The following is a 25,190-nucleotide window of genomic DNA, read 5'->3' as shown; positions in this document are numbered from 1 at the left end:
TAAATAAAACTTGTTTTTCTCATATGAAGAAAAGACGCTGACTGATGTGAAAGAAGAAGTTATTACGAGAGCTGTTTTTTTTTTTTTTTTTAGAAACGCAGAAAATATGCAATTTTCCAATAATAACTTGCAGCTGCACAATTTAAAGCAACATTCACCTTTTTTTTCAATTCACATTAGCTGGAAATGAAAACATGAATATGGATATGGGATTGTTTGTCAACATATTTCTATCGAAACAATTTTTTGACCGTATTTTTCATGGATTATGGGTCAAACATAAGAATGAAGAAGCTAACGTATGTACAGTAGATATTCTGTGCAGTAGTTGATTAAGTGCTTTAATGTTTACTTTCTTCAGATCTTGTCTCGATCTCATCTCAATTTTAGATCACAGAGATTTGTTCAGAACAACAAAAAAAACCAGAAACGATAAAATCTCTGAACGTGCAAAACGTACAATTAGATGCTAACGATTAACATTTTTCAGAGTTTTGACCCCCTTTTGGTCCAAAAGGAGGTCAAAACTCGCCTCGCTTGCTGTTTTTTTAGGTTAAGCTTTGTGTTACAGATTTGGTGAACGCATCATTCTTCACGCTGCATTTCTAAAAAAGTATTTCTTATGAGATAACCGGTGTTTCACTTCTGTAGCACCTCACCAACTAAATTAACTTAAATAAAATTGATTTTTTTATTCACACATTTTTCTTTAGTGAAGTTACTTACTTACATGACTAAATAAGTTACAATCTGTTTCTCTTGCCTCTCTTCAAGACAGGTAAGAGAGGAGAACATTCCAGTGAACAAAGTCAAATATGTGTTCATTTTAAAATGTCAGCTTGAATATGTTTACCTTCAGATCAATAATTGGCATGTTATTACAGTCACCAAGCCACCATAGCAACCTTTAAATGCTATCTGACTTTAAAAAAAAAAAAGGTTTTAAATTTCCTGAATCCAGTTGGTACTTTGAGGGCAATTCTTTATCTTTGTCAGATGAGACGAACAAGAAGCAACAAATTCCCCAGATGTAGTTGGCAAGAAAAGATGAACGAAAAAAAAAGAAAAAAAAAGCAACTTATTTTTATATGTTTTTCTTTATTAGTCCTTTATTTATGTAGGAAAACCTCTTGAGACTCACAGGTTCTGCGATGCTCGGGACCGGTTTTCTCTTGCAGACGACCCGGTGACCTCGCTGTGGTTTATTTGTTAACTTCATTTCAGAAATCCGCCAGCTTTGCCAGATTGAAAACATGAATTTGCTCCAAAGCCAATGGACAGATATTTACCGAGTGCTTAAAACTCCGGAGCGTGCTGAATCAGTCATTGTGCCAAAGACGGGAAGCCTTCCAACAGTAACTTTGTTTTGAGCTTTAAAATCGGTCAGAGGTGAAATCTATAAACTGACTTTCAACTGCGCCCCAAGGTTGATGTCAAACTTACTAAAAAAAAATAATCAGAGAACAAATGTTATTGTTATTGTTATTATTTAATCGACACAGGGCTTTTATGCTTTTTGGGTCACGGGTCAAATTGTTGGGTAACGATAATCGCAGTAAAGAGATTAAAATGTTCAATAGAGCATTTATTGTACCTGTGGAGGTGAAATTACTTTTAATAACATGTTTAACATGACACCATTTCTGAAATTCTTCTTCTTCTGTCGTCTGACCGGTTCAGTTTCCCTTTGATCCGTGTTGCTGAGGAATCGGGAACCTGCAGCAGAGACGTCCTTCGTTATGACTTATTATTTTAGTCATGAGTGTTATTATGCCAAAAGTGCCAAAATGAAGAGATGAGCCGAGTGCTAATCTGCTTAAGTACATCAAAGTATTTCAGGTCCCTGAGGTTTTTCCTTTTTTTTTGTCTTTTTTTTGTCTTTTTATTTATTTATTTTTTTAGATATTTCAGTTTCCCAGGGAAATTTTAAAAACATGCCCGCTATCGGCACGATCGTGTGCTCACTTGAAGTGGGGGATTTCTGAGGCTGATTTTACTTTTCATTAAGTTAAACATGTACAGAGATATGGAGCTTTATCGTCTCAGACATCCATCAGTGGGATTCTCTTATGCGATGCTGTTTTCCCAGCTGCGTCCCAGTCAGGCCCATTTTGTTGTCTCCCTGTGGCTCTACTCTGTTGAAGCAGACAGCTATCAGAACCGTCCCTGAGCTCTCTCTAATGAGTTTTTCCATTATCACTGACATCATCGGAATGGCACAACTTCTGTATTTAATTGATTCTAGTGGGGTTGAAATTATTAGAACAGAGGCTTGTTTCACAGCCACTAGGAGCCGGGGGTGTTTGACGTCACCGTGTCGTCGTTCTGCACATCTTCCCTGTTGGCGATGTTTAATCACAATCCCTTTTCATCAATAAACAATGTCTTGGTGGGCTACTCGTACTGCTTTGACTTCTTTCTTCTTTTTATTAAAGTATAACCACAAACTTTTGTGTGTTTCATTGGGACTTACCGTACTAGGCGAGCACATAGTGCGTAATTAAGCTGGACGGAAACAGATTCAAGCACCTGTCACTTACAAGCAGAGCTGCAGGTGTTTCAAGGCTTGACCCGTTGATCATTATCTTTTCAACAAACCTAAAGCTCGGTCGGTTTGGACTGGCAAAGTCTGGACTCTGACCGAAACCGTTCAAACACGAAAGGTTCGGTCGAAACGATCGGGAACACTCGCTCAAAAGTCGCATTAAAAGTCTCTTAAAGTGTCAACTTTGCGTTAAAGTGTCATTATTTAGACACTTCATGACAACTGCCATAAACATTTATAGAGACTCCTTCGTGTTCATAACAGATGTTCTGCACACCCCCTCAGATTAAGTTTCACTGCATTATTTTACTTGTGTTCAATAGGATTTATTCCCAAATCGTCCGTCCTTCTTATCAACTCCACTGTGTCTTATTGCCACAATTTTGCTACCAATATTTGTCTGGTTGACCGATTCTTCTCTGGTCGATGCTCTCCTTACTCGGCCTTCGTTATGTAGTTTAGGTGGAGGTTCATGTGTTAAAAGCGTCGCTCCATGAGATGCTCAAAGCTTCGGATGTTCCTACTCTTCCTTAAACATCTGCACAATGTTCTCCACGACTCCGTTTGTCCACTAATGTTCTCCAAGAGATTGAATTGCACAGCTTAGTTCCCCCGTCGTTTTCGCCGGATTTTATTTTGGTGCAGACAAAATCTTAATAAAGTGCAACAGATCTCGGTGGCTGTGTCGCGACAAAATGTTCTCAGCAGTACAAAAGACCTTCACAAGACGCTGCAGCGTCAGTCAGTACGTGGGTTATTTTTATTTGTATTTGTGCACGTTTCTGTGTGTGAGCGGCGAGCCTTTGGGGCCTTGTGATGCCCTCTGGCCATTTCAAGGCGTGTCTCCGAGCCATGCTAGTGTCCCAGATAAGCAGAAAGCCACAGATTGAGCAACAAGAAGCTCAGTGAGAAGCAAAAAAAAAAAAAAAAATTAAAATTAAAAAAAGAAAGAATGTGGAAGTTTGGTCAGCATCCATTTTTGGTAAGTCGCTGCAGGGGAACATTTTTAGCTCTACGAGGGAAGTATCATGCAGCCCTAACTACCTAACTGACTTTTTTTTTAGTACATGGAGAAAATAAAATAAGAAAAAAAAGACTTAATGCCCACAGAGTAGTAAAAGTACCACATCTCCCTGGATGCTGTAAAGTCATTGTCTTGTGATGTCGGCATTGTTCTCCTACAGACTATAAAAGTCCATTTAAGAAAATCAACGTACAGAGCTGTGACGGCCTCATGCAGCTCTGCCATTTGGAGAATCAGTCTGTCTCCCCTTCACCTCCTATAAAATAAAACCCAACATGAACACACCTGTTTCACCCCAGTTTACTCTACTAAGATTTATTTTATTTGTTTTCTTTTTTGCTGTAATTGCTGCACTTTCTCGCGCGGCAGTGTTTGACCTGATGAAAAATGTAAACAGACAGGTTACGTAAGCGAGCGTAGGGTGTCGCGGGGCTGTTATTGGACTAAAAACAGACCCGCACTTAGACTGTGACCTCACCCAGATGAGCATCTCTATTCAAAACCTGCCAGCGAATTCGATCATGTAATGTTTGCTTTTGCAAGGACTGCATGTGTTTTCCGTTCACGAGCTATCAGATCTTCTAGGACTTTCTCTCTTGTCTGTGTTGGAGGCAGAGACTTGCTGGATAATTAGGCTACAACATGTTGCGCACTGCCTTGCCTCTTAAAAGCAGATCTTAGTAAATGATCGACCAGTCTGATTTATGCGATTTGTGAGCCTTAATGAATAATTGACCGAATAAAGAGAAAACAGCGGAGCGAGGAACACGCCCAGTGCTTTCTAAGTGAAGATTACAGTGCTGAAAACTTGTTTTTACAGTGCCAGAGAGATGACAAATGCACAACAAATGTCCTTGGAATTTTCCCCACGCTGCTTTTCCACAGCCTTAGCGGTTGCGATAATAACAACACATCGGGCTGCCGAGTCCAGAGCCTTTTAGCCTTTTAATGACTCTAACATTTTATTTGGCTCTACTGCTATTTGAAGCGTTTTCTTTTTTCTTCTTTTTTTTTTTCTCGAAGAGAATTCACTCCGACTAAAATAATCAGAGCCGTTTTGGCAGAGAACAACCTTGGACGGGGTAAAGCTGTCATTGAGCATGCACACAGTAAAAAAAAAAAAACAGGCAAAGCAGGGAGGTGGGTAATGTTGACACAGAGAAATAACGTGACTGAACTTAGATCATTTGAAGTTTGCCTCTTTTCCTTCCCGTTTCTCTCCTCGGAGCCTATCTCGGCTGGCGTCGTCGCATCCCAGCGACTCGCTCTGCCAAGAAGTTACATTACAATTGCTGGTTGACATAAACGTGGGTGTTCAAAGGACTTGGAGGGTTTAAATACTTTATTGTGTGTGTAATGTGAACTGAGCAATTATGTCTGCCAGCTTTTCAAACAAAGAGCTCCTATCAGGCAGGTTCATGTGTTTTTAATTAACTGTGTTGGGGAGACTAATCAGAGAAAACCAAATATAGAGCCGCAATCATCAGAGCCTCCAAAGTGCTGCAGTTCAGGCCGATGTTTTATGACGCGATGATAAGCAAGAAACAAAGCAGAATGTTTTGTCGCGTGATGTATGTTGTGGTGGGGATTTGGCGTCTTCATCAAATAGTCCTGTTTATAGTAACTGTTGGACGCTCCTTCTCATTTGTGGGTTGTTGGTTAACCAGCGGCTGTCATTTGCATTATTCTGCTTGGCTGTTTTCACGCCCTCGTTCGGTATATATGCTTTAAAACACTCAGCGAGAGCGCATTTTCTCTTCTTTGACTCAAATTAAACTTGAGGGTCACATTTACAAGCACACTGGAGCGATCTGGCAGCCTGCTTCCCCTTTCAGCACTAATCCAGTTTAGAAAATAATTAGCTACAGGCTAGCAGGCCTGTGAAATTCCTTTTTCTGGTTGTAAATGTTTCTGTCGTTGCCTTGTGTGTGTGTGTGTGTTTTTTTTTTTCTGCTTTTGTTTTTTTTTTTTTCCAGCTTAAAATCAACTTTTGCTTTTAGAAAATGTATTTCTCATGGCAAATGTGCGTTTTATTGTTTCCGTGTTTTATTTTGTGCTTGTATTTTGGTCACACTTAATTGTTTCAGATCATCTAGTACCTGCTTTTCTTGCCAAAAAGAAAAAAAAAAATAAAGGCAGCTTTTATTTTAAAAGTGCTCCTGAAACCATCCTTCAGCTGTCCAAAAAATAAATAAATAAGAAATACGAACGTTCCCCTCGATTTAATTGTTTATTAAATGTGATTAATCCACATGTTTTAGGTCAGTTTCACACTAGACCTTTAGATCCGCACCGAACTAAGCCAGAACTTTTATGACAAAATGAAATAGGCTAATAAATCTCAAAAAGCAACAAACCATTTCCCAATCTAAAGAAATTCAGAAACAAATCAAAGACGTTCGAATGCGATATTTTGCAGCGTCAACATGGTAATAAAGTCACTTTTGAAGATTTTGAGCTCACTGCAAAAACACACGATCTTATCAAGTATGTTTTGTCTAGTTTCTAGAGGAAATATTTTAGTAAACTTGAAAAAAGACTAACTTAAAAGTAACTTTTTAGTAAGATATAGAAACATGTTTTAAGTAAATAATTTCTTTACATTGATGAAAAAGTAGCTTCACTGGCAGATAAACTCTAAAATGGAAAAAATGTATTGTTAGAAGTTAAATAATCTGCAAAGTTCTTGTTCAATATTAAGAAATTATTTACTTAAAACAAGCTTCTATATCCTACTTGTTGTTTACTCAGATATTTGCACTGGAAACTAGACCAAAAATACTTGGTAATATTTGGGGGTTCTGCAGAGGCCTCTCGATGTGATTCTACAGAAAGAAAGATGGCTTCTGTGGGAAAGAACCTGCGCTAAAAGTCACTGCTGACCCAGAACCGCATAAAGTCTCGTCTCACATTTGCAAAACAGCATTCAGAGATTGGGGAGGAAATGTTCTGCGTTCTGACAAGACAAAAGTGGAACTTTCTGGGAGGTTTCTGTCCTGTTACATCTGCCTGTAAAAACTAACACAACGTTTAAGAAACGGAGCTTTGTACAAATGGGTGTTGATGTTTGGTTTTGGGGCTGTTTCGCTGCCTCAGGACGTGGTCAGCATGCCATAATTGATGGAACCACGAGTTCCCCGAGTTCATTAGCTCATGACCTACATTTCAAGTGCACTCGCAGTTCCACATCTGAATGGCTCTGAGAAGTGATTTAGAATGGCCTAGTCAAAGTTCAGACTTAAATCTGATTGAGAGGTGCTGTTGTGGCCTCCAGAGACTCTATTTGGCTGAATTGAAACATTTTTTTGCTAAGAAGACTCCCAGCCAAGCTTCCTAAAAACATGTTGTAAAAGACTCATTGCCGCTCCGCTTGAGAGTGGCATAAGTTTTATGAGGTTTAAAGAGCAATCGCAAACAGCCTTTTGCATTTCCTCGAGTTATCTATGTCTCATCTTAACAGTTTTTGATGATCTTAAACATTTAACTCTGACAAATAAAAAGCGTAAAAGCTGCTTTTTTTTTTTTTTTTTACAACAGCTCATACACAACAACCGGGGTGTTGCTACACCACAATAAAAAAATATATATCGCACAAGGTGGTGTGATTTATTTCCGGCCTAAATAGATAAATCTCATCTTGTCTTTCTGTTCTCCCTCAGCTCCAAACCTGAAGGGGCGACCTCGAAAGAAGAAGCTTTCCATCTCTCAAAGGAGGGACACCCAGGGTCAAGCTCCAGGTCAGGGCTCATCGGGGTCGACCCTGGTTTCAGCGGCTGTGGCAGCTCTGGACCCCTTGAGCCCAGAGAGCAGAACTTCAACCAAGGTGAGATAAGATAAGCTATTTGTGCATTGAGTAACCTGTGATATAACCTCACAGATTGCCAAACGGTCTGACGTGTTATTAGATGCAGGGTGGCAGACAAAACCCGGAAGACGTGTGATGGGATTTTAAACAACCATTAATTTCTCTCTTGGTTGCATCAATGCAGCACAGAGAGCTTTAAAGTTCTTCTATAAGAGTATATATAGATATAGTACAATATGTTATTTAGTTCACTTCAAGCATACAATTAATCAAAATTTTGACAAAAGACCAGAGAGATTCATTATTCTGTAAACTGTGATCCACTTCTCTTTGTGTTGGACTGCTAACAATAAAGTATTACTGGGAACGCTGGTCAGCAGCCAAAAAACTGTCTGGGGTTTTACAACTGTTAAAATCACATTGGTTTTGCTCCGTCAGGTCAACTTTCAGAGCTATGAATGCAACACGAGCATCAAAACGCTCTCACATCTGGATCAGTTTCCTGATGATATGGGATCAATGAGCGGCGATCAGGACAGGAGATTCCATCAGGACACAAAAGAGACGGAGAATTTTGCGCAGCGAAGATGTAATGTTCAAATTACATTTACTCGCTCTAATCAGTGTTTGTTAGTCAATTTACAGAAAGTTTGTGACATTCAATTAATACACTCGGGTAGAAAACATTTTTTTCTCCTGAAACTTTTTTGGGGATGAGAAATATTAACGGAAATGAATTGATGATGTATCAAAAACGTCATCGATTTAGTCGGAGGATCGGATTTCTCTAAATCAAGCTGGAATGAAAACCTGACCTGATTGAGGAAAACGGATGTCATGTTTTGACTCCACTGTGCAAAATAGTCCTAATTCAGTCGAAAAAAAAAAAACATTGGCAACTTCCAAAAAAATCTTTTTTGTAACCCAAAATGTTGTAATTTCTTGTCATACTATGACACAACACTAATTTATCCCCCGAGTTTAAGAGCTTTTTTTTATACCTGAATGACTGACATGCCTTTAAAAGCCCTGTTGGTCATTCACTGGACCGAAAATTAGCAACAGCGCAATCGCAGTTGAAAACAATGTCCCTGAAAGCTGTTAATTAATATTACACAAAGTCTGGATTCTTGGAAGCAAAATATAATAGAACGAGGAATGACTCATCACATTTGCAAGGGATTATATAAAGGTTCATTGTGCATATATTTGCTCTACATGGGAAGAACTCATAAATGTTTATCAACATGATTACACACACCATTATGGCCATTATTATTATTATTATTAGAAGTACTATATTATGCAGTAATGTTTGTCCTCTGGCTCTGGCTTAAAGGCTTACCTCATTGTTACCAGCGTTCTGGTTTCCAGGTGGTGTTTTATTTATTTTTTTTTTTTTGGGAGTTTTTTTTTTTTTCTCGGGCTGCAGAACGAGGCCACCACGTTTCAGTTTTCCCAAACAACCCGCTGTGACCCACGCAGCAGCGGTGCAGTGCGCTGCAACAACCAGCGGCGCACACAAGGAAACATGTGACTCCGAAGCTCACTTGTTACACAAAGGGAATGACATAATCTGTCGTAAGAGTGCGAGTGATGATTTGTAGCCTGGGAATGTTTAGTGTTTTCATCTTTGACTAGATGGATTGCTGATTTTGTTTTTGTTTTAACTGTATGGTATTTTCTTCTTTTTTTAATCTCATCTGTAAAACAGCCTTTAGAACAACATATTTTTTCTTCATTGTTTTATTAGATTTGATAGCATCTGTTACAGAGCAGCACTCCTTTCTCTCCTGTCCTTTCTCCTTCCCCGAAACTCATAATAGTCTTTAAAACAAGCACAACATGATCCTGCAGAGGAACAAGATGTGTATCTTATTTTATGAGTTTCCATTAGAAGGAAGCAGTATTGTAAATACAGCAACAATTGTTTAAAACAAGTGAGATCATTGCACAAGTATAGCAGGAAAAAAAGATATTTTTATGTTTTTTCAGTTTCAACTGAACATTTTAATCTTCCAGGCTTGCTAGAAAAGATGCACCGATGAGAGTTTTGTGGCCATTTTATGATTTCATTAAAGTTCTGACCAGTAAATAATCATTTTAACCAATTTCGATTTTTTTTATAAAGTAAGACAAAGTATTAGAGACACAATAAGAAAGTAAAAAAATATAAATAAAGTCATAAAATTGTGGGAATAAAGTCAAAATATTCAGACTAATCTCCTACAACTATACTCATAATTCTCATTTTATTTCACCTTTATTCTCAAATGATTTTCTTCTTGTAAAATCACAATTTTATTATTCTTGATTTTATGACTTTATTCTTGTAATTTTTGACTTGTAACACGCCGTTGTACAAGTCCACGGGTGACTTGATTCACCCAAGCAAATTTATGATGAACAAAACATAAAAAGTTGTGCAATCAAAGTGAAATTCAATTGAAAAAGTGAAAGGTGCAAAAATGTCTACATAAAATATGACATCTAAATCTGGGTGCAAGGCAGCTCTCAGTGTTGAGGTAGAGTCGAGATACTGCACGGTGGCTTAGGAGGCCACGTTTTTTATCTATTGTCATAGGTTACAAAATGACGACGACTGGATAACTTCAGAACGCTGCATGTCCTCGGAGGTCCAGTGATTGGAGGAGCCAGTGGTGCATTCACTGCTCTGAGAAAAGTTTGGAAGTTTGAATCTAGCCAAGCTGAAAATCGACCAATTCTGGTCCCCGGCGGAGTTGTCCGTGCATCCCCGCAACCTTTCAGAGTTAAAAATCAACATTAGTTAAACTCGTCGTTGGCGTTTCAGCAATGAGAACACGAACTATGTGGCCACGAAGAACATTCGCTTATGCTTTGATCCCAACACAGCTCGCACACAGCTGCCTGACCTCATTTAAATAACCCTCTCATTGTGGTTCCCGTTCTCCTCTAATGGCATCCGCGCCCTCCTTGTGCTCTGTCCGTGCAGGTCAAGCCCGGCTGCAAAACGGTGCCCAACGGGAAACTAACCACGCCGGGCAAACAGAGGCCCGCCGGGCTCAGTAAGAAGCCCTCGCCCGAGGAGAAGGACAGAGGAAAGGAGAGGGACAAGGAGGAGAGGAGTGAGAGGAAGGAAGAGAGGAAAGACGAGGAAACTTCAGAGGAGAGCCGCGCGGAGGAGCAGGCTTTCTTGGTGGAGCTCTACAAGTACATGAAAGAACGAGACACGCCCATAGAGAGGATCCCCTTCCTCGGCTTCAAACAGAGTGAGTAGCGCAACTTGCTCTCTTATTCCCTCTCTGGCAGCGTTTAAACAAAGGAGCACTCTTTACTGTAGAAGAAGGGGTAAAGTAGGTTTTTGCAGGGTATTTTGAAAATTTAGGTCGCAACATTGCCGGTGGGGAAGGTTAGAAACAGTCAGAAAAACAGCTGTACGTCAGACAGGAGACTGAAAGTGGCAGAGAACAACTGAAAGAGTTAGAAAATGTCTCACGGTGTAGAGTACAAATGTCAAATAATTTGTTTTTCATTCCAGTTTGAGTATGAGAGTGAAACATGGCCGGCATAAACCCTGTGTGGGTTTTATTCAACTTCTCCGACCACATATTACTTTAACTGTCCTCCACACACACACACACACACACACACACACACACACACACACACACACACACACACACACACACACACACACACACACACACACACACACACAAACACACAAACACACACACACAAATCATCATTTAGTTCTTATCCTACACAGAGTTTTAGAGCTTTAGGAGAGTAAATAAAGAAGAATCCAATGACTGCAGACATTATGGCAAAACCAAGAAGAATCCAAGACTGTTGGGGATAAAGAAAATAATCCTTCTGTCTCAATTATAAACTGAGGGAATAAAAGTCTTAGAGGAGAAACAACTTGTGAAGAAAATAGGGGGGGGGGGAAAACTCAGGAGGCTTTCTGTCAGGACACATTTTACCCAGCTTTCATGTAAGACAGAACATCTCCTCACTCTTGTCAAAAGGTTTTCCTGTGAAGACCAAGAACGCCCTTAAAGCGGCCTGAGAAGAACATCACATGTATGGGAAACACGTCTGGCCGAGATGAAAGATCTCTAATATAGGTCGGATGCTTAGCTTGCACTTGAAGTGCAGAGAGGAGAAAACCTGCACGTAAACATCATAAAGCGTGTGCTCCTCCTGGTCTCTTGAAACTGGAGGGGAAAAAAAAAAACGTGTTTGTTTAAGGTGTTTGATCTTGAGGAAAGGCACTTGAGAATGCCAGCTCTCATCCCAGATTGTTTTTTTTTTTTTATCTAAGTCTTTCATTCGAGGAAGGAATGCACATTAGCAGTGATGCCGAGGGAACCGTGCGGGATTTAACTGTTCAGAATGGAACGACTCCTGTAAATTAACGAGAGGTGGAAAAGGGAGAGTGACGTACATTGACCAGGAGGGAATTATTTGCCAGTACGGAGGTTTTTAAAAGTTAAATCAAAACTAATAAAATTTTCTGTTGTGCTAGTTCTATAGTCTATTACTTTCTTTTAAAAGTTATTAAAAAGAAAAAGACACAGATTGACTAGTTTGTTTGTTTTTTTGGCTGCAAGAAAACGGCAAAACTTTTACTGTACTTGTTAGAAAGACAAGTTTGGCTGTTTGGAAATATTTCACCTGGTAGAATATTCTTTTACCCTGAATGTTATGCAGTTAACCTCTTATTCAACTAATATCAGCTTGTTGCAGGATAACTGCAACACTAATAACTTGTGAACTACAAATACGTAGAGTAGGTGGTTACTGCATTGTTACATGAGTTAAATTTCAGTCATAAAAATGTTTTTACAAACATGTTTGAAAGCGTGGTGCTAAATAATGGCTAAATGCTAGCATTTGGGGATTTATTTTTGATTACTTATTTGACATTTTGGCTAGAGGCCACCGGTTCGTTTGTTATGTGATTGAATAAATCAAATTACTAAAAGCTGTAAAAGTGTTAAGAGTTGAGCACGTTCTGTGTGGGAGAAAGTTTTAAATTTTTATTTAGTTCAGCGTCGGTGCTAGTGCTAACGTCAGACTTGCTAGCAAGCTCAGCTCGTTAGCCTTGAGGTTCTTGCTGCCAGTGAATAGGTCGTCCTATCGTGTCAACCCTTTGAGACACCATGTTAGAATGGATATATTTTAAAAAATTAATTGCTCTTTTAGTGACATTTTGCGTCTAAAATTCATTTGCCACCAATGCTAAAGTCAAACTTGCTAACAAGCTGAGGTGTAACCGTGAAGTATTTCATAACAATGTCAACTACTGTACAAATTTAGCTAAGATCTTGGAAACTTTTGGTGTCCACTTGTGGGTTTTGTCATGTTTTTATAAATTGACAACTAGCTTAGCTAAAGGCCCACACGGTAAACCCAAGCTTTCTGACTCTGGCGAGTTGTTCGAACAGCGGCTGTCATGGCAGCAGTTCACACGCCATCTTGTTCCGACTGTCTTGTCAAACGTCAGTTACCGATTTTGAGTGTCGACTCAAAGTTTTCTCAGACATACATATTAAAATACATGCAACCTGTGACGAATTCAGTCGTGTCACTCGTTGCCCTAAAACTGTAGCATGTTGGTGTTAGCTTACAACGTGTCGCTGCTTAAATGGGTCGTGGCGGGTTCAGAGGAGACGGGAGAATCACACACTCTTTAACTTTCAGCTTGGCATTTCTCTGTCTGGGCTCGGAGTAATGTCGAGGTCCGCTCGCCGGCTGTTTAACATACAGCGCATGCTTTGAATCTCAAAAGTAGACACATCATAAGCAAGAGCCCTCATTAAATGGTAAAATCATGCTGTTTAAACTTCGTCCTTGGCAGCGAGCACACATCAGCACATGTAAGGGGATGGATGGGGGGGCACAACACAATTAATGCAAACTCTCAGATATAATCAGCTGCCAGTTTCATATTTTTTCTCTTTCAACAAATGCACTAAGGGATCAAAGGGGTCCCTTTCATGTAATGGAAACTGAAATTCTCCCGTTTTAGTCGCTTTGGAGCATTAATCTTTTTTTTTTTTTTTCAAAGTTTTCTTGGAGTTTAACAAAGCAACAGATGGCTAAATGATTCCACAAGAATTACTCTTGTATCCATTTAAATTTGAGTCTGAGGCTACAGTCTTACTCCTGCAGTTCCCAGCATAATTCACTTCAATCTACTTTCACCGCAAGTGGCTTGTAACTTATTGTAAAACCTTGTAATACGAATACTGCTGGCTCGACACTGCGCCTGCCTGTTTTTTCCTCGCCTCACTCCTGCACTAAATTTATATTTCACTTCTGGGTTTGTATGCATTAAACATGCTGGAGTGGAGTTGCTTATGTGTGACCGGTTGGCCTGGAAAATAATACGAGATTAAAAGTATTAGAAGCTGAAATGAAGAAGAAAAAAAAAAAAAAAAAAAAACAAGAGAAGCAGGAGGATTGGATACCAGCTAGAGTTTGTTTTTTCATTTATATTTTTCTCTTGAAAGTGGCAGTAAACAACAGCTCTATTATCAGCTCTTTCAGCTGCAGCTAATTATTTCTGTCTCCTGGAGATTAAAATGCTGTTTTCTTGCCAGTTGACAGGAAAAAAAAACAAAAAAAAGATGGGGGAGGAAAAGACAAAATATCTCCACTGCAGCTTTTTAAATTCCCGAGATATAAGTGCTGTTGAATAAAAGTTACTCCAACATCATGGCGTTACTAAAATAGCTTCAAACAAAAGTGAGAAAGCAACAATTACTCCCACTGCAACTAAAATACTATAACAAACTGATTGTTGCAGATTTAAAATTATAATAAAACATTATTTATTGTTATGATAGCAATAAAATAAACTAGTATATATGTCGAAAGAACATCGACTTATTGGACAGAACATATGTAACAACAACTTAATGGTTACAAATAGCATCATATTACATGTTCTATTTATTTATAACCTCAATATTCTATGAACATTTTTATCGACATAAACAGCACCCGCCTTATCATTGCTGACTGACCTTTTGCATGTTTCCACTAAAATGTTCCAGATTTATCTTTTGTCACAAGATACTAATTTTCAATCTGATTAAATTCAGGATTGTGGCTGGACAAAAATATCAATTTTTATTTCAAGTCAGAAGAAACATGTTGGTAAATTTGAAATATTACTTAAGATTTCTTTCAATCTGAATATGCCAGGGATGTGAATGATTTTGGGATTCTTGTGTTCTGGGTTTTGCTGGAGAGATTCAGCAGATTATTGAATCAACTAATCTTTATTGACTCAAGACAAACGTACCAGTTTTTACACTTTTTACATAGCCTGTGTTATTTTCCTGGAAGATGTTATGACACAATGTTTGGAGCTTGCCAGCTCTTTTCTGTTTTCGCAATGAGAAATATTTACAGAAAAGACAAAAAATCTGCGAAGCAGCCGACAGTGTGCAGCAACAGGTTGGGAAGGGGGATCTCGACGTCACTCAATGCTCCACCGAACTGACAAATCTGCTGTGGCTTCAGCACCTCCTCTAGCATCTCTGTAACAAGATCTTAAACCACAAGACAGGAAATTTAAGCTTAATCCTTGCCGCTCATTGGCACCAGTAAGAGACTCATGCCTAACTGGGAAGCCGCCTGTTCGTTTCTGCTTCAAAATGAATTTTCAAAACAACAGTTGATTCTGCGAAACCCCAGGGCTGTCGTTTTCGACAACCTGATATAAATGTGACAACAGTGGCTGCAGTTCAATTTCCAAGTCATTCTCCCTTTTGTTATTGTCGCTCATTGTGTTTTGCTGAGCAGCTGCTGCCTTAAGGCCACATGTGTGCAGATGAAGTGGTGAAAGGTAACAAGACACTGTGAATTGGAGCACTTACACAAAAGCTGTTGTGGTTATAGTGTGTATTTTATTACATTAACCAGTTACCGTGTGTGTGTGACTGTCCTGACATGCGTGTGCGTGTGTGTGTGTGTGTGTTTCCTGGACATCAGCATGTGATTGTGAACATCAGTTCCAATTTGTCTCCCTCTTTCAGCCTTGTTGTCTAATTGCCGTGCCTTCGGTGTGTCACCGAGGCTGCATTGTGTTCCTGTTTTGTCATCCTTATCTCAGTGATAATTGCCCCTGCCAAACAGAGGGGAATTAAGAAAAGAAATTACTAATGACAAGACATCTAAGAAAAGGCATGTTCCCTCATTGCCTTTGTGTTCCCATCCCCTCCCAGTCCTGTGTGCGGCTGCGGTAATTACAGTCGATGCGTAACAAGCGAGTTAAATAGACCGTCGTTCTGTTTCCACAGTCGGAGAGTACAATGCGCCAGCGTGTTCAGTTCAAACAGAAAAACCTACCCGGCTCCCTTTGTTATTCCACCCGAGCATTGACAACGGTCGCAGAGAGGAGGGAAAGAGAGGGGGGAAAAAAAAATCAATGCTGTCAAATGCGGAGATAGGAAAATGTCATTTTGACAAATGCAAGGCTTTGTGTACGCACAGATTGAATTTTGATGGATTTTTTTTCCCGGGCAAAGCCTCCCTTTTCTTATTTATAGGCCTTCATATAAAAATGTTAAACAATGATGTTACAGAAAGCAAATACAAATGTCATTGGCACAAAACGTCCATCAATGAACTTGTGCTTCTTTGTTCGTGGGAAGTATTTCCTTTAAAAAGAGAGGGGAGAGAGAAAGCCATTTGAAGACTCTCTGTGAGCTATTTTTAGGCATAAATATTACACAAGACATGTATTTATAATGTGGCTTGTCAGGGTTTGTTTGGTGGGAGAAATCGATGCAAATTCATTTGCATTAGTTCAAACAGAAGTTTGAGCATTTTGCAAAGTCTTTGATGCTTTTCGTTCCTACCTGCAGGCTGCAGCTGAGAGTTAACAAATGTCTTTGTCAGGATGAGGCGTGTTCTTTATTTTAGCAAAACGTGGTGTTCATTTATACTCCTTAAATAAGGTTACATATAGACACAACAACCAATAGACTGGCGATCAGACCCCGCGCTCCCACTCCATGCGTTAAACCGAAGAACTCCCACAATTATCGGCCAATCAAAGTCCCAGCAGGGATGTTTGATTTGTTGATCGCTTCTGCCATCTCTTACTTTTATCGCCTTACAATTACTGTTGACTTTCTGCTTCTCGAAATGGCTTCATGCATGTTTGAGGGGAAATGAAATCAAAACGTTCTTGCTGCCTCATCCACCTTTGACTCCGTCGCCGTGGCAGAGCGCACAGATACCGGAGACACCGAAATTGACAAAGTTGTATTTAGTTTGGCTGCATTATTAAGTTGTATATAAGGTGTTGAGTGAGTTATTATGATGAATTCACTTATAAAAGAATGCAGGTCTGTTTTTGTTGCTATTTTGCAGAAATATAGGAGAGTCAGCTGTAGTGTTTCCCAAATGACACTGCCATTACCGTGCTCTTGAATATTTTATTGATCAAATCAAAGCATCTGTTTTATCTGTTTACTGCCAAATTCCATGAATGACAAAAGTTTCTTAATATCATTTAACTTAAAGAAGCACCCATCAAATCCACAAACACCTCTTTATCAATACATTCTGCCACAACCGGCCCTTTAAGGACGTTTGCGACGTGACCTGAATGAGTTTAGAACACCTGTTCTACAAAAAAGAAAAAAAAGAAAACAACATGAATTTTTATTACAAATTATTACAAATCTTCCCCCCCCCATATAGATTTGTCAGCCAGCTTTCCAGAAGTTCACAGAAAACTTTCATTGCTCTTTTTATTGGATTTTTTTTTTAAGTACTTTGAATGACAATAATGAGATGATGGAAAGCTTTAGCAGTTTTTAACCATGATTGCTTAAAACCTCTGTGTGTCTTGACAGCCAGGCGAGGCCTGCGTTCTCCGTTTGTCCCTCTGTTAAAAAACAAAACGTCCTGGCCGAGGACATAATCGCTGATAATTATTAAAGGCTCAAATTTGTAATGATGTGATATTACATTGTGTTTTTATAGCTTTTTTTCTTGACTACGGGGATCATAAAAGTCGTTTCCTTCCCCCTGGTGTAATGACTGTATATGATGTCATTTGTTTCAGCTTTCCCAGAGTTTCTAACTGCCTTGTTTGTCTTCTGTCTCCCACAGTCAACCTTTGGACTATGTTTCAAGCTGCTCAGAAACTTGGAGGATATGAGTTGGTAAGTATTCACATATGTTGCGACATATTACCCTCTCCTCCCAGTTTTCCTCCTCTCGTTCTGTTTCCCTGCCTGCGATATTTGGCCTCTTTTCTTCTGTTCCTGACACATCTCCCCTTCTGACGCCGTTCCTTACCTGTCCCCCCCCTGACTCCACTTTTCCTCCCTCTTTTTCTCCACTTTCTCTCTCTTTCTCTCTCTGTCTCTCTCTCTCTCTGCCCTCCTTTCACCCCAGTGAGGTCAGTTGCTATTTTTCCCCGAGAAGAAAGTATTGCTCAGAGCCACTTTTAGCCGAAATGGTGCTGTTGTTTCAAAACCCCCTCGGTGTGGAAAACACATGTTCCTCTGTTCTGCGCGGAGCAGAAGGAAATTGGATAAATCGCTCACTTTTTCCCACGTTGGAGATCAAGTAGAGAGAAGCGCGCACGCGGCCTGCCGGTGTTGCAGGGAGAAACAAAAGCGGGCCCGAAATAAGGTGGAATGAGGCAGTTAACTTGGCAGGATTGCCCGCTGTTTGTTCAGCCACCCCTCATGTGCGACCTGTTTGATGTTTGCTCGTCAAATGTGTTGCTCACGCTCGTTTCTTCATTAGCTGGCTGTATGCTGCTGTCCAAACAGATAGCCAGAGCAGGCCCTAAAGAGGATACAGCTCATATAATCTGCACTCACATCCTTTTAATACCATCATATCTGCCTCTGATTATTTCTTGTTTCATGTTGAGGCTTTGTTAGCTCAGCGGCAGCTTGGGTTTTGGTGTTTTATGACGGAGCCCGCCCGTTATTCCCATCTGTTGCGGGATATGGGATTATAGCAAGAACAACTGACAGCAGGTTGTTAACTGGGCTTACTGTGAGTGTTGAGTATTTAATAACTGGAACAATGTGGCTCAGTAGCTCCCCGAGATCTTGAAATGATGTCAACCATTCATGGGTTTTTTGTGTGTGTGTGTGTTTTTTTCCCTAAATATTTTGGTTTAAGACTTGTGAATTTTTTTTTTTCTTCCTCTCGTCTCTTCCTCCAGATCACGGTGCGCAGGCAGTGGAAGCACGTATACGACGAGTTGGGCGGAAACCCCAGCAGCACAAGCGCCGCCACGTGTACGCGGAGACACTACGAAAGGTAGTGGTGGAGTTACAACACTTTCCACACTTGTTGGCACCTCCGGTAAACACGTCATTGCAAAAACACCGTCTAACAGTCTAACGACCCCTTTCAAATAAGTGCAGTTCAAGTATTTTAATAATTTATTCGCCGTTTTTTATTTTTTTTATTTTATGTTAATCTGTGTTTAGGGACATTACATTTGTAATCTGTGGTTTCCCTGGTGTATAACTGTATTTCAAAACAGAGGCCATCTTTTCTTTTAGCTACTGGTCACAAGGCTGGATAAGTTGCTGTATTTATCTTGCCACCATGCAGTGTTGAGGATGGTGAGAGAAGCAAAAATATCTCCAAAGCTCTCCCTTAGAGAACTGCAGAAAAGAGTGGCGTCTCGCACTCTCCAGGACTTCATAACAACCATAGGAGGCTACATGTCATCTGGTTATTTAAGCATGATGACATAATAATAATAATAATTAAAAAAACATTTTCTGGATGAATATGTGAAAAAACAAAACAAAAAACGCTGTAATCTCCACTGTTATGTACAGTGGGGGATCTGTGATGCTTTGGGCCTGACTCCAGAAGTTCCTGGCACTCTGGTAGACCGGATGGCATGAAGGAATCTGAAATATTGTAAATATTTGGTGGATAAAACCAACACTGAGAATGAATCTCAGTTGGGTATTTTGCTTGGATAATGTTCTGATATATAAGTCCATGTAAAGATTGTCGAACATTGTGATTTACTTAATGCAGGAAAGATTTGACAGAATCTGAACTTCTGCCTGACTAGAAACCATTTTGTTTATATTGTTGTGCTTGTTGTTGGTTTGACAGCACCTCGTTCTGAATATGTTGTTTATATATCAAGACACGGCAGGATAGAGTTGAGCCTTCACCCTTTATCAAACTATTTAATTCAATTGTCTGACTGTAACATTTAGTCTGTTTATACAGCTTAGATGCTTCACCAGACACAAAGTCAGCCTTTCTCCAGAATCATCTCAGTCCTCAGACCTGGATCCTGTTGGAAACTTGTGGGTTAAGATGAAGGAAGAAAACATAAGGAAGGAGTGAGGACTCTGGAGAGAGATTGTGCGATGAGGACTAATCAAAGATTCCCCTCTCTGTACACTTTAACTGCGACAATGTTTGGATTTTTCTGCACTGAAATGTAGTCGCTGCAGTAAAAGACTATTTGTTTAAGGATTTCCCACATCTTAATCTCAGATTCCAGCAGACAAAAATGTAATATTGTTTCACTTTTATATTTAATCGACTTGCTATGTTAAACCAAATAAACCACAACAGAGAAATATCCCAAAGTCAAAACTCATTTATGCCCGTCCCACACCCATCTGGAAAATCCACTTTGGAATCCTGCAGCACAAAAACATCAAACTCGCTCCATAAATTTGCAATCTTAAAAATCGTTCCTCTTCACATTTTAAACTGAAGAACTGAAACCGATCTGTGTTTTGCTCACCGTGCATATCTCAAGTACAAATAACCCCCGTGCGATGCGGTGCTCTCCACTTAATTTGAAATTGAAAAACAAGATGTTATTGCCGCACGTGCCCACACTGCACAGTTTGCGTTTCCTTAAGGGCAGTGAACTCTCCTTCAGTTTGCTTCCAGGATGATTTCACAGAGCTTTATTCAACACCACCAGACAACTATTGATTTTGTTCAAGGGAAGTCAATGCGCCAAAAATCATGAAGAGCAGCGCTTCAAATGTGCCAGAGAGCTGATAATGCTTGCAGTTCTAAATGCGTTATTATTTATGGGTTCAGGAGGTCGACTGGCTGTCCTTCGGGTTGTTTGTAGAAAAATGAACCTTGGGTTAAGTACTAAACCCTACGCTGTGCCTAAATTTGAAAAGACAAAATCCGCATTCATTTAGCAAGAAATGCGTTTCTTCATTAAGCTCTCGTAATAAAACCGAGGAGGAGATTCTGCTGCTGTCTTGAAATTAATTGATCCGTTTTGTTTCCCTGTAGAAAAGAATACGCAGTAATTTTGTGTGATTTTGATCCACAAGCCCACCAAAGAGGATTAAGCGTCTCTAAATAACAGCAGTGTTTTGAATTATTAAGTGACCTACATGGATAAACATACAGTAGCTTTGCTTTCAGTGAAACGCGCACTCCAAGCACCGGGAAAGCTGCGAGCTGAGAAAACAGAGCTGTAATGTATTCGTTTTAATCATTCAGTCAGATACTGCAGCATTTTGAACCTCCACATTTTAACCGCTCAGATGGTATTACCAAACCAAAGTAAGCATATGGATGCGCTCCTGAGGGAGCTGCACGGGTATTATGCTGCACACGCACACGCCCACACGCGCAGAAAGTTAACAACACAACATCGCCACTTTCCCAAGGTTAAACAAATGCCAAACATCATCTTCTACTGCAAGAGATAACCGGTCGCTCCAGGAGCCGAGCGGGACGTTCCTGCCAGCGGCTGGCCGCCCCACATCAATGCCGCTGTTGCGGGTTCAAGCACCAGAACAGCGAGCCCTCACACACACACTTATTCACGCACACACACAGACACGCACCTGCCAGTAATACAGTGAAGATGCCAGCAGTGCCATGTAAGAGCGAGAGGCAGTTCCAGATTGTGTCAAGATTGCATGCTGTAAGCAATTTTGCAAGCTCAGGCAACAGTAGCTGGAGTGGCTTTCCTCAGAAATTAGCACTATAATGCATGTTGTTTAGTTTGCCGTATGTTTTATTTAGCAATGTGAGCCTAAATGTTCTTTTGTCCAAAAAGATTTTGACAAAAGCCGGGGCTTATCTTGTGTACGTAGAGTCTATAAATCACTCCCGGCGCATGGGCTGGAAGAGCCGCGTTTGTTCATCAGTCTGCAAGATGTAAAGAGGAGTTGTTGGAAATGCAGGAAAAAGGCGGACAAATTCACATGGGAGGTGCTGAGGTGTGACTGCTGCCGCGCTGGCCTTTCCCTCTCCAGCCACCGTGAAGCAGCTGAGAGGAAAAATAATGCTGAATCAATACAAAGCTATAATATCCACGCACTGCAGTGAATATCGGGCTGACACAGAGAGGGAGGTGCAGCAGGAAGGAGGGGCAGAGGAGAGATCAGCTGAAGCCGAGCAAGTTTCCATTTCGGGGGAATAATTTTAGCTGAGGCTTAGTGTTTGGGTTGCTCGGAGGGCAATTAGCTTCAATGTATTAGCTCAGCAAACGCGACCATTCTCTCTGCATGATGAATGAGGCTGTTCGGAGGCTCGCTCAAGTATGTTTGCTCCCCAGAGGTGTCTTTGTTTCCACCTTTAATCATTATTCAACGTGCTACAGAAAGATCATTCACAAGCGAGCGTTTGCAACACACAAACCAAAGCCACTCTGAGGTTTTAAGCACAGTGTTGAATAAACCGTGACGACTGTAGCAGGACCCAAGCAGACACACCAGTGTGTGCTGTACTGAGTTGATGTCTGATAATCTTCCAGAAGTCTCTGTATTTGCACATCATCTGTGTGGTCTATGTTTATTATGAGGAATCATATCCAGTGAAGCAGTTTTGAAGGTATCGACCACATGATCATTTACCTCAGCTACAAACTGTTGGGCAGAGGGAGATGTTCCTAGCAAGCAACAGCCACAAATTCAACGTTAAAGCTACATGCTACATGAGTTATTGATAGTTTGATTTCTAAGTGTGACTCAGACCTGAACATTTCGCATAGAGTTCGAGCAAACCAAACTAAAACTGCTGTGTCTGAAAGTGGACAAAAATTCACAAGGAAACTCTGAAGGCAACGCGGAAAATGCAACAGAAACTGAAACTCTAGTCTGAATAAATGTTTCATTTTATTGAACAGCTACTATTGTGAACACATTCATTTTGAATAATTAAGATTTTAATGCATATAGAATGTTGCTGTTGGTTTATTTTATTTTTTTTTTATTCCTGAGATCGGAACCTTTAGATTATGTTTCTGGTACAGCCGTAAATCTGACACACAAGCAACATCTGCAAACACCAGCTGTCATTTCTGAAAAACCTGAGTTGGTCCAATAGTACTTTGCACCAATCTGACAGTTGAATGACTTTAATAACAGATTAGAAATGGTCAAATATTTCTTGTTGAGCTCATATGTCTATTTATTTAATAATTTAGCACCAAAAATGTTTTTTTAATAGAAAACAAGACTATCAACTTTTCTTGCTTACTTTCAAAAACTTAATTATGCAATGAACTTCAATGGAGTCCCACCACTGGACTCAAAAATCAAAGCAAAAATAAAAAAAATAAAATAAAAATTGACAAAAGCATACAGATTTATAAACACTGTTAGGCTTTTTATTCCTATAGAAATTCATCAGAACAAGGGTTTCTTTCTCTTCTTTCTTCTTTCAATGACAAGACAGTAAGAAAAGGATATACATGTTACACATATTAAACTATATGTGTAACAACAAGAGCCCAGCCTTTTAATCGAAAGTATTGTCAAAGATTTGAGCTGAGCAGGCTGTGCACCGTGTTCAGGATGCCAGTTGCATGAATCATAATTTCCCAGCAGAACATCTCTCATACAGCAACCGCTTCTCCATGAGTAAGTTTGTCAGTAACATAGATAATATCTCTAAAGAATGTGAGAAACAAATAACAAGAAACTGTAAAAAACAAAATAAAGTCATAATAAAAACAAAACTGATTCACCCATAACATCAATAAAAGCAATTATAGGATGGGTGTAGTTCTGTTATTTTCCTTGAAAGAGTGTTTGAATGATAATTGAGAGTTTCAGAGTTTGTGTGTTTTGTGTTTTGCTTAAAGGATGCAAATCTCTGTTTGCGTAATGGACACAGAATGGCTTGATATCCACTGTCCTCTCATTTCCAGTCACTGGGACAAAACATTTCCAGTGTTCCCTTTCTTTTGGAAACTTGTAGGTAGCTGGGCTCTTAATGACTAACTTGTATTTATATAGAAGGAGCAGATGAGTGTTATTAGCATGAGTAAATTACAGCAAAATCCAGCAGATTCACACTGTTTACGCTTAGCAAATCCACAGGAAATAACAATTACAGACAGTATAATCTATTGGTTGTTATGGCTCCCAGAAGCAAAAAAATTAAATAAATAAATGAAAACAGCAATAAGGTATCCTTAGTAAATATACTTTTTTGTTCTTCTTTAGACATTTTGCAACAAAATTTTCAAAAACAACCTGTCAGCAAATATGAACATGAACCAAAACATTGATGTCAGCCCTCTAGTTGAGTCTAACGGAGCTGCACATTAAACCAGCTTAATAAGTAACTGAATCGGAGGCCACTAATCGTATGCTAACTTTAGCTCGTAAGGACAAAAGAGCACACGAACCGGAAAGTTGCTGTAAAGCCTGGCATGCACGAGCAGACGCGTTGCACAACGTTCCCAAGAAATTAAATAGAAAACCTAAAGGCGAACAACTTCAAACATTTATTTACTTACCTTTCCTGACAATAGGGATATTCTGAAAGTTTCCCCCCATACACACACACACACCATGATGTCAGCACCAGCCTAAACCACTGATACATGGCAGAAAGGATCCATGTTTTTATGTTTGTGTCATGTTCTGATGAGCCTGTGTGAATCGTCTGTGCCACTTGAGAGCACCACGTTTTGACTTGTCTCAGCAGTTCAGCACGGGGTTGAGCAGGAAATAAAATTCTCCAGCTACTCGGGAGAGGAAAGAGAAACAATATTTTAGGATGTAATTGCCTTCAATTAAGTGGATATTCTTGGCTGGCTTGGTATTATTTGGGTTAAAGACTGCGAATATCCACAAGCATTCAGCTCCCATTTAAAATTACACACATTATCCCTTTACAGCCCTAATGGTAAAATCACATGAAATGGTTTCCTAGGAGATGTTATTGTGAAAGATGGAGCCAAGGGCGTAATCACTGTATTTATGCCGTCCAGGAGCAGCCAGTAATCACCAGTAGAAATTGAGTTGCATCGCTGGAATTGAGCGGGAGATAACCTCAGTTAATTGTCATTTTCAAAGTTACCGTTGTTTGGTCGCAGTGTGCCGTTCATTAGTACACAGGAGGGAGGGAGAAAAAAAGGAAGGGGAAGAAAAAAAGATAAAATAAAATCAATGTAGAAATGTCCAAGCCAAGGTCTGCTACTGCGGCTACGGGGGGAAGCTTTAATGGTATTTATTTAAACTGTTTCCCGAGATTAGCTGTCAGGGCCCGGCGTTCTGAATTAAAAATGAGGTCATGAAAAAGATGGCATCAATAACCTTGAAATAGACTGCCTTTTGCTTCTGTGCTGTGCCATTTTCTCAGTGCCCCTCTCCTCACTCTCTCTCTCTCCCCACTCTCTCGCTGCCTTGCACTTCATGCTGTTTCTTTCATTATACAGGTCAGCGCCTTTTAAAAGCTCCTACATATTTAATCATCCCGGTTTCCGACATGATCTCCTGTTACAGAAACACCACATTCCAATATCTCCGTTCCTTTCTGCCAGTTGCAGATTTTTAATACCTCACCATGCCTTGGCA

General features: G+C 39.9%; 1 protein-coding gene across 1 annotated transcript in view; it reads left to right on the top strand.

Moving 5' to 3' along the window:
• Nucleotides 1-25,190, top strand: part of arid5b (AT-rich interaction domain 5B) — a 105,773-nt gene that overhangs the window by 68,499 nt on the left and 12,084 nt on the right. The window contains exons 5-8 of the mRNA XM_055029175.1: nt 7,229-7,392; nt 10,349-10,625; nt 17,500-17,552; nt 18,575-18,672. Of these exons, the coding sequence (XP_054885150.1) occupies nt 7,229-7,392; nt 10,349-10,625; nt 17,500-17,552; nt 18,575-18,672 (592 nt within the window). The remainder of the gene's footprint in view (nt 1-7,228; nt 7,393-10,348; nt 10,626-17,499; nt 17,553-18,574; nt 18,673-25,190) is intronic.

Source organism: Poeciliopsis prolifica, unplaced genomic scaffold (genome assembly GCF_027474105.1).
Source record: "Poeciliopsis prolifica strain line A6 unplaced genomic scaffold, Auburn_PproV2 SCAFFOLD005, whole genome shotgun sequence".
Classification (NCBI taxonomy): Eukaryota; Metazoa; Chordata; class Actinopteri; order Cyprinodontiformes; family Poeciliidae; genus Poeciliopsis; species Poeciliopsis prolifica.
This window is presented reverse-complemented; position numbering and strand designations above follow the sequence as displayed.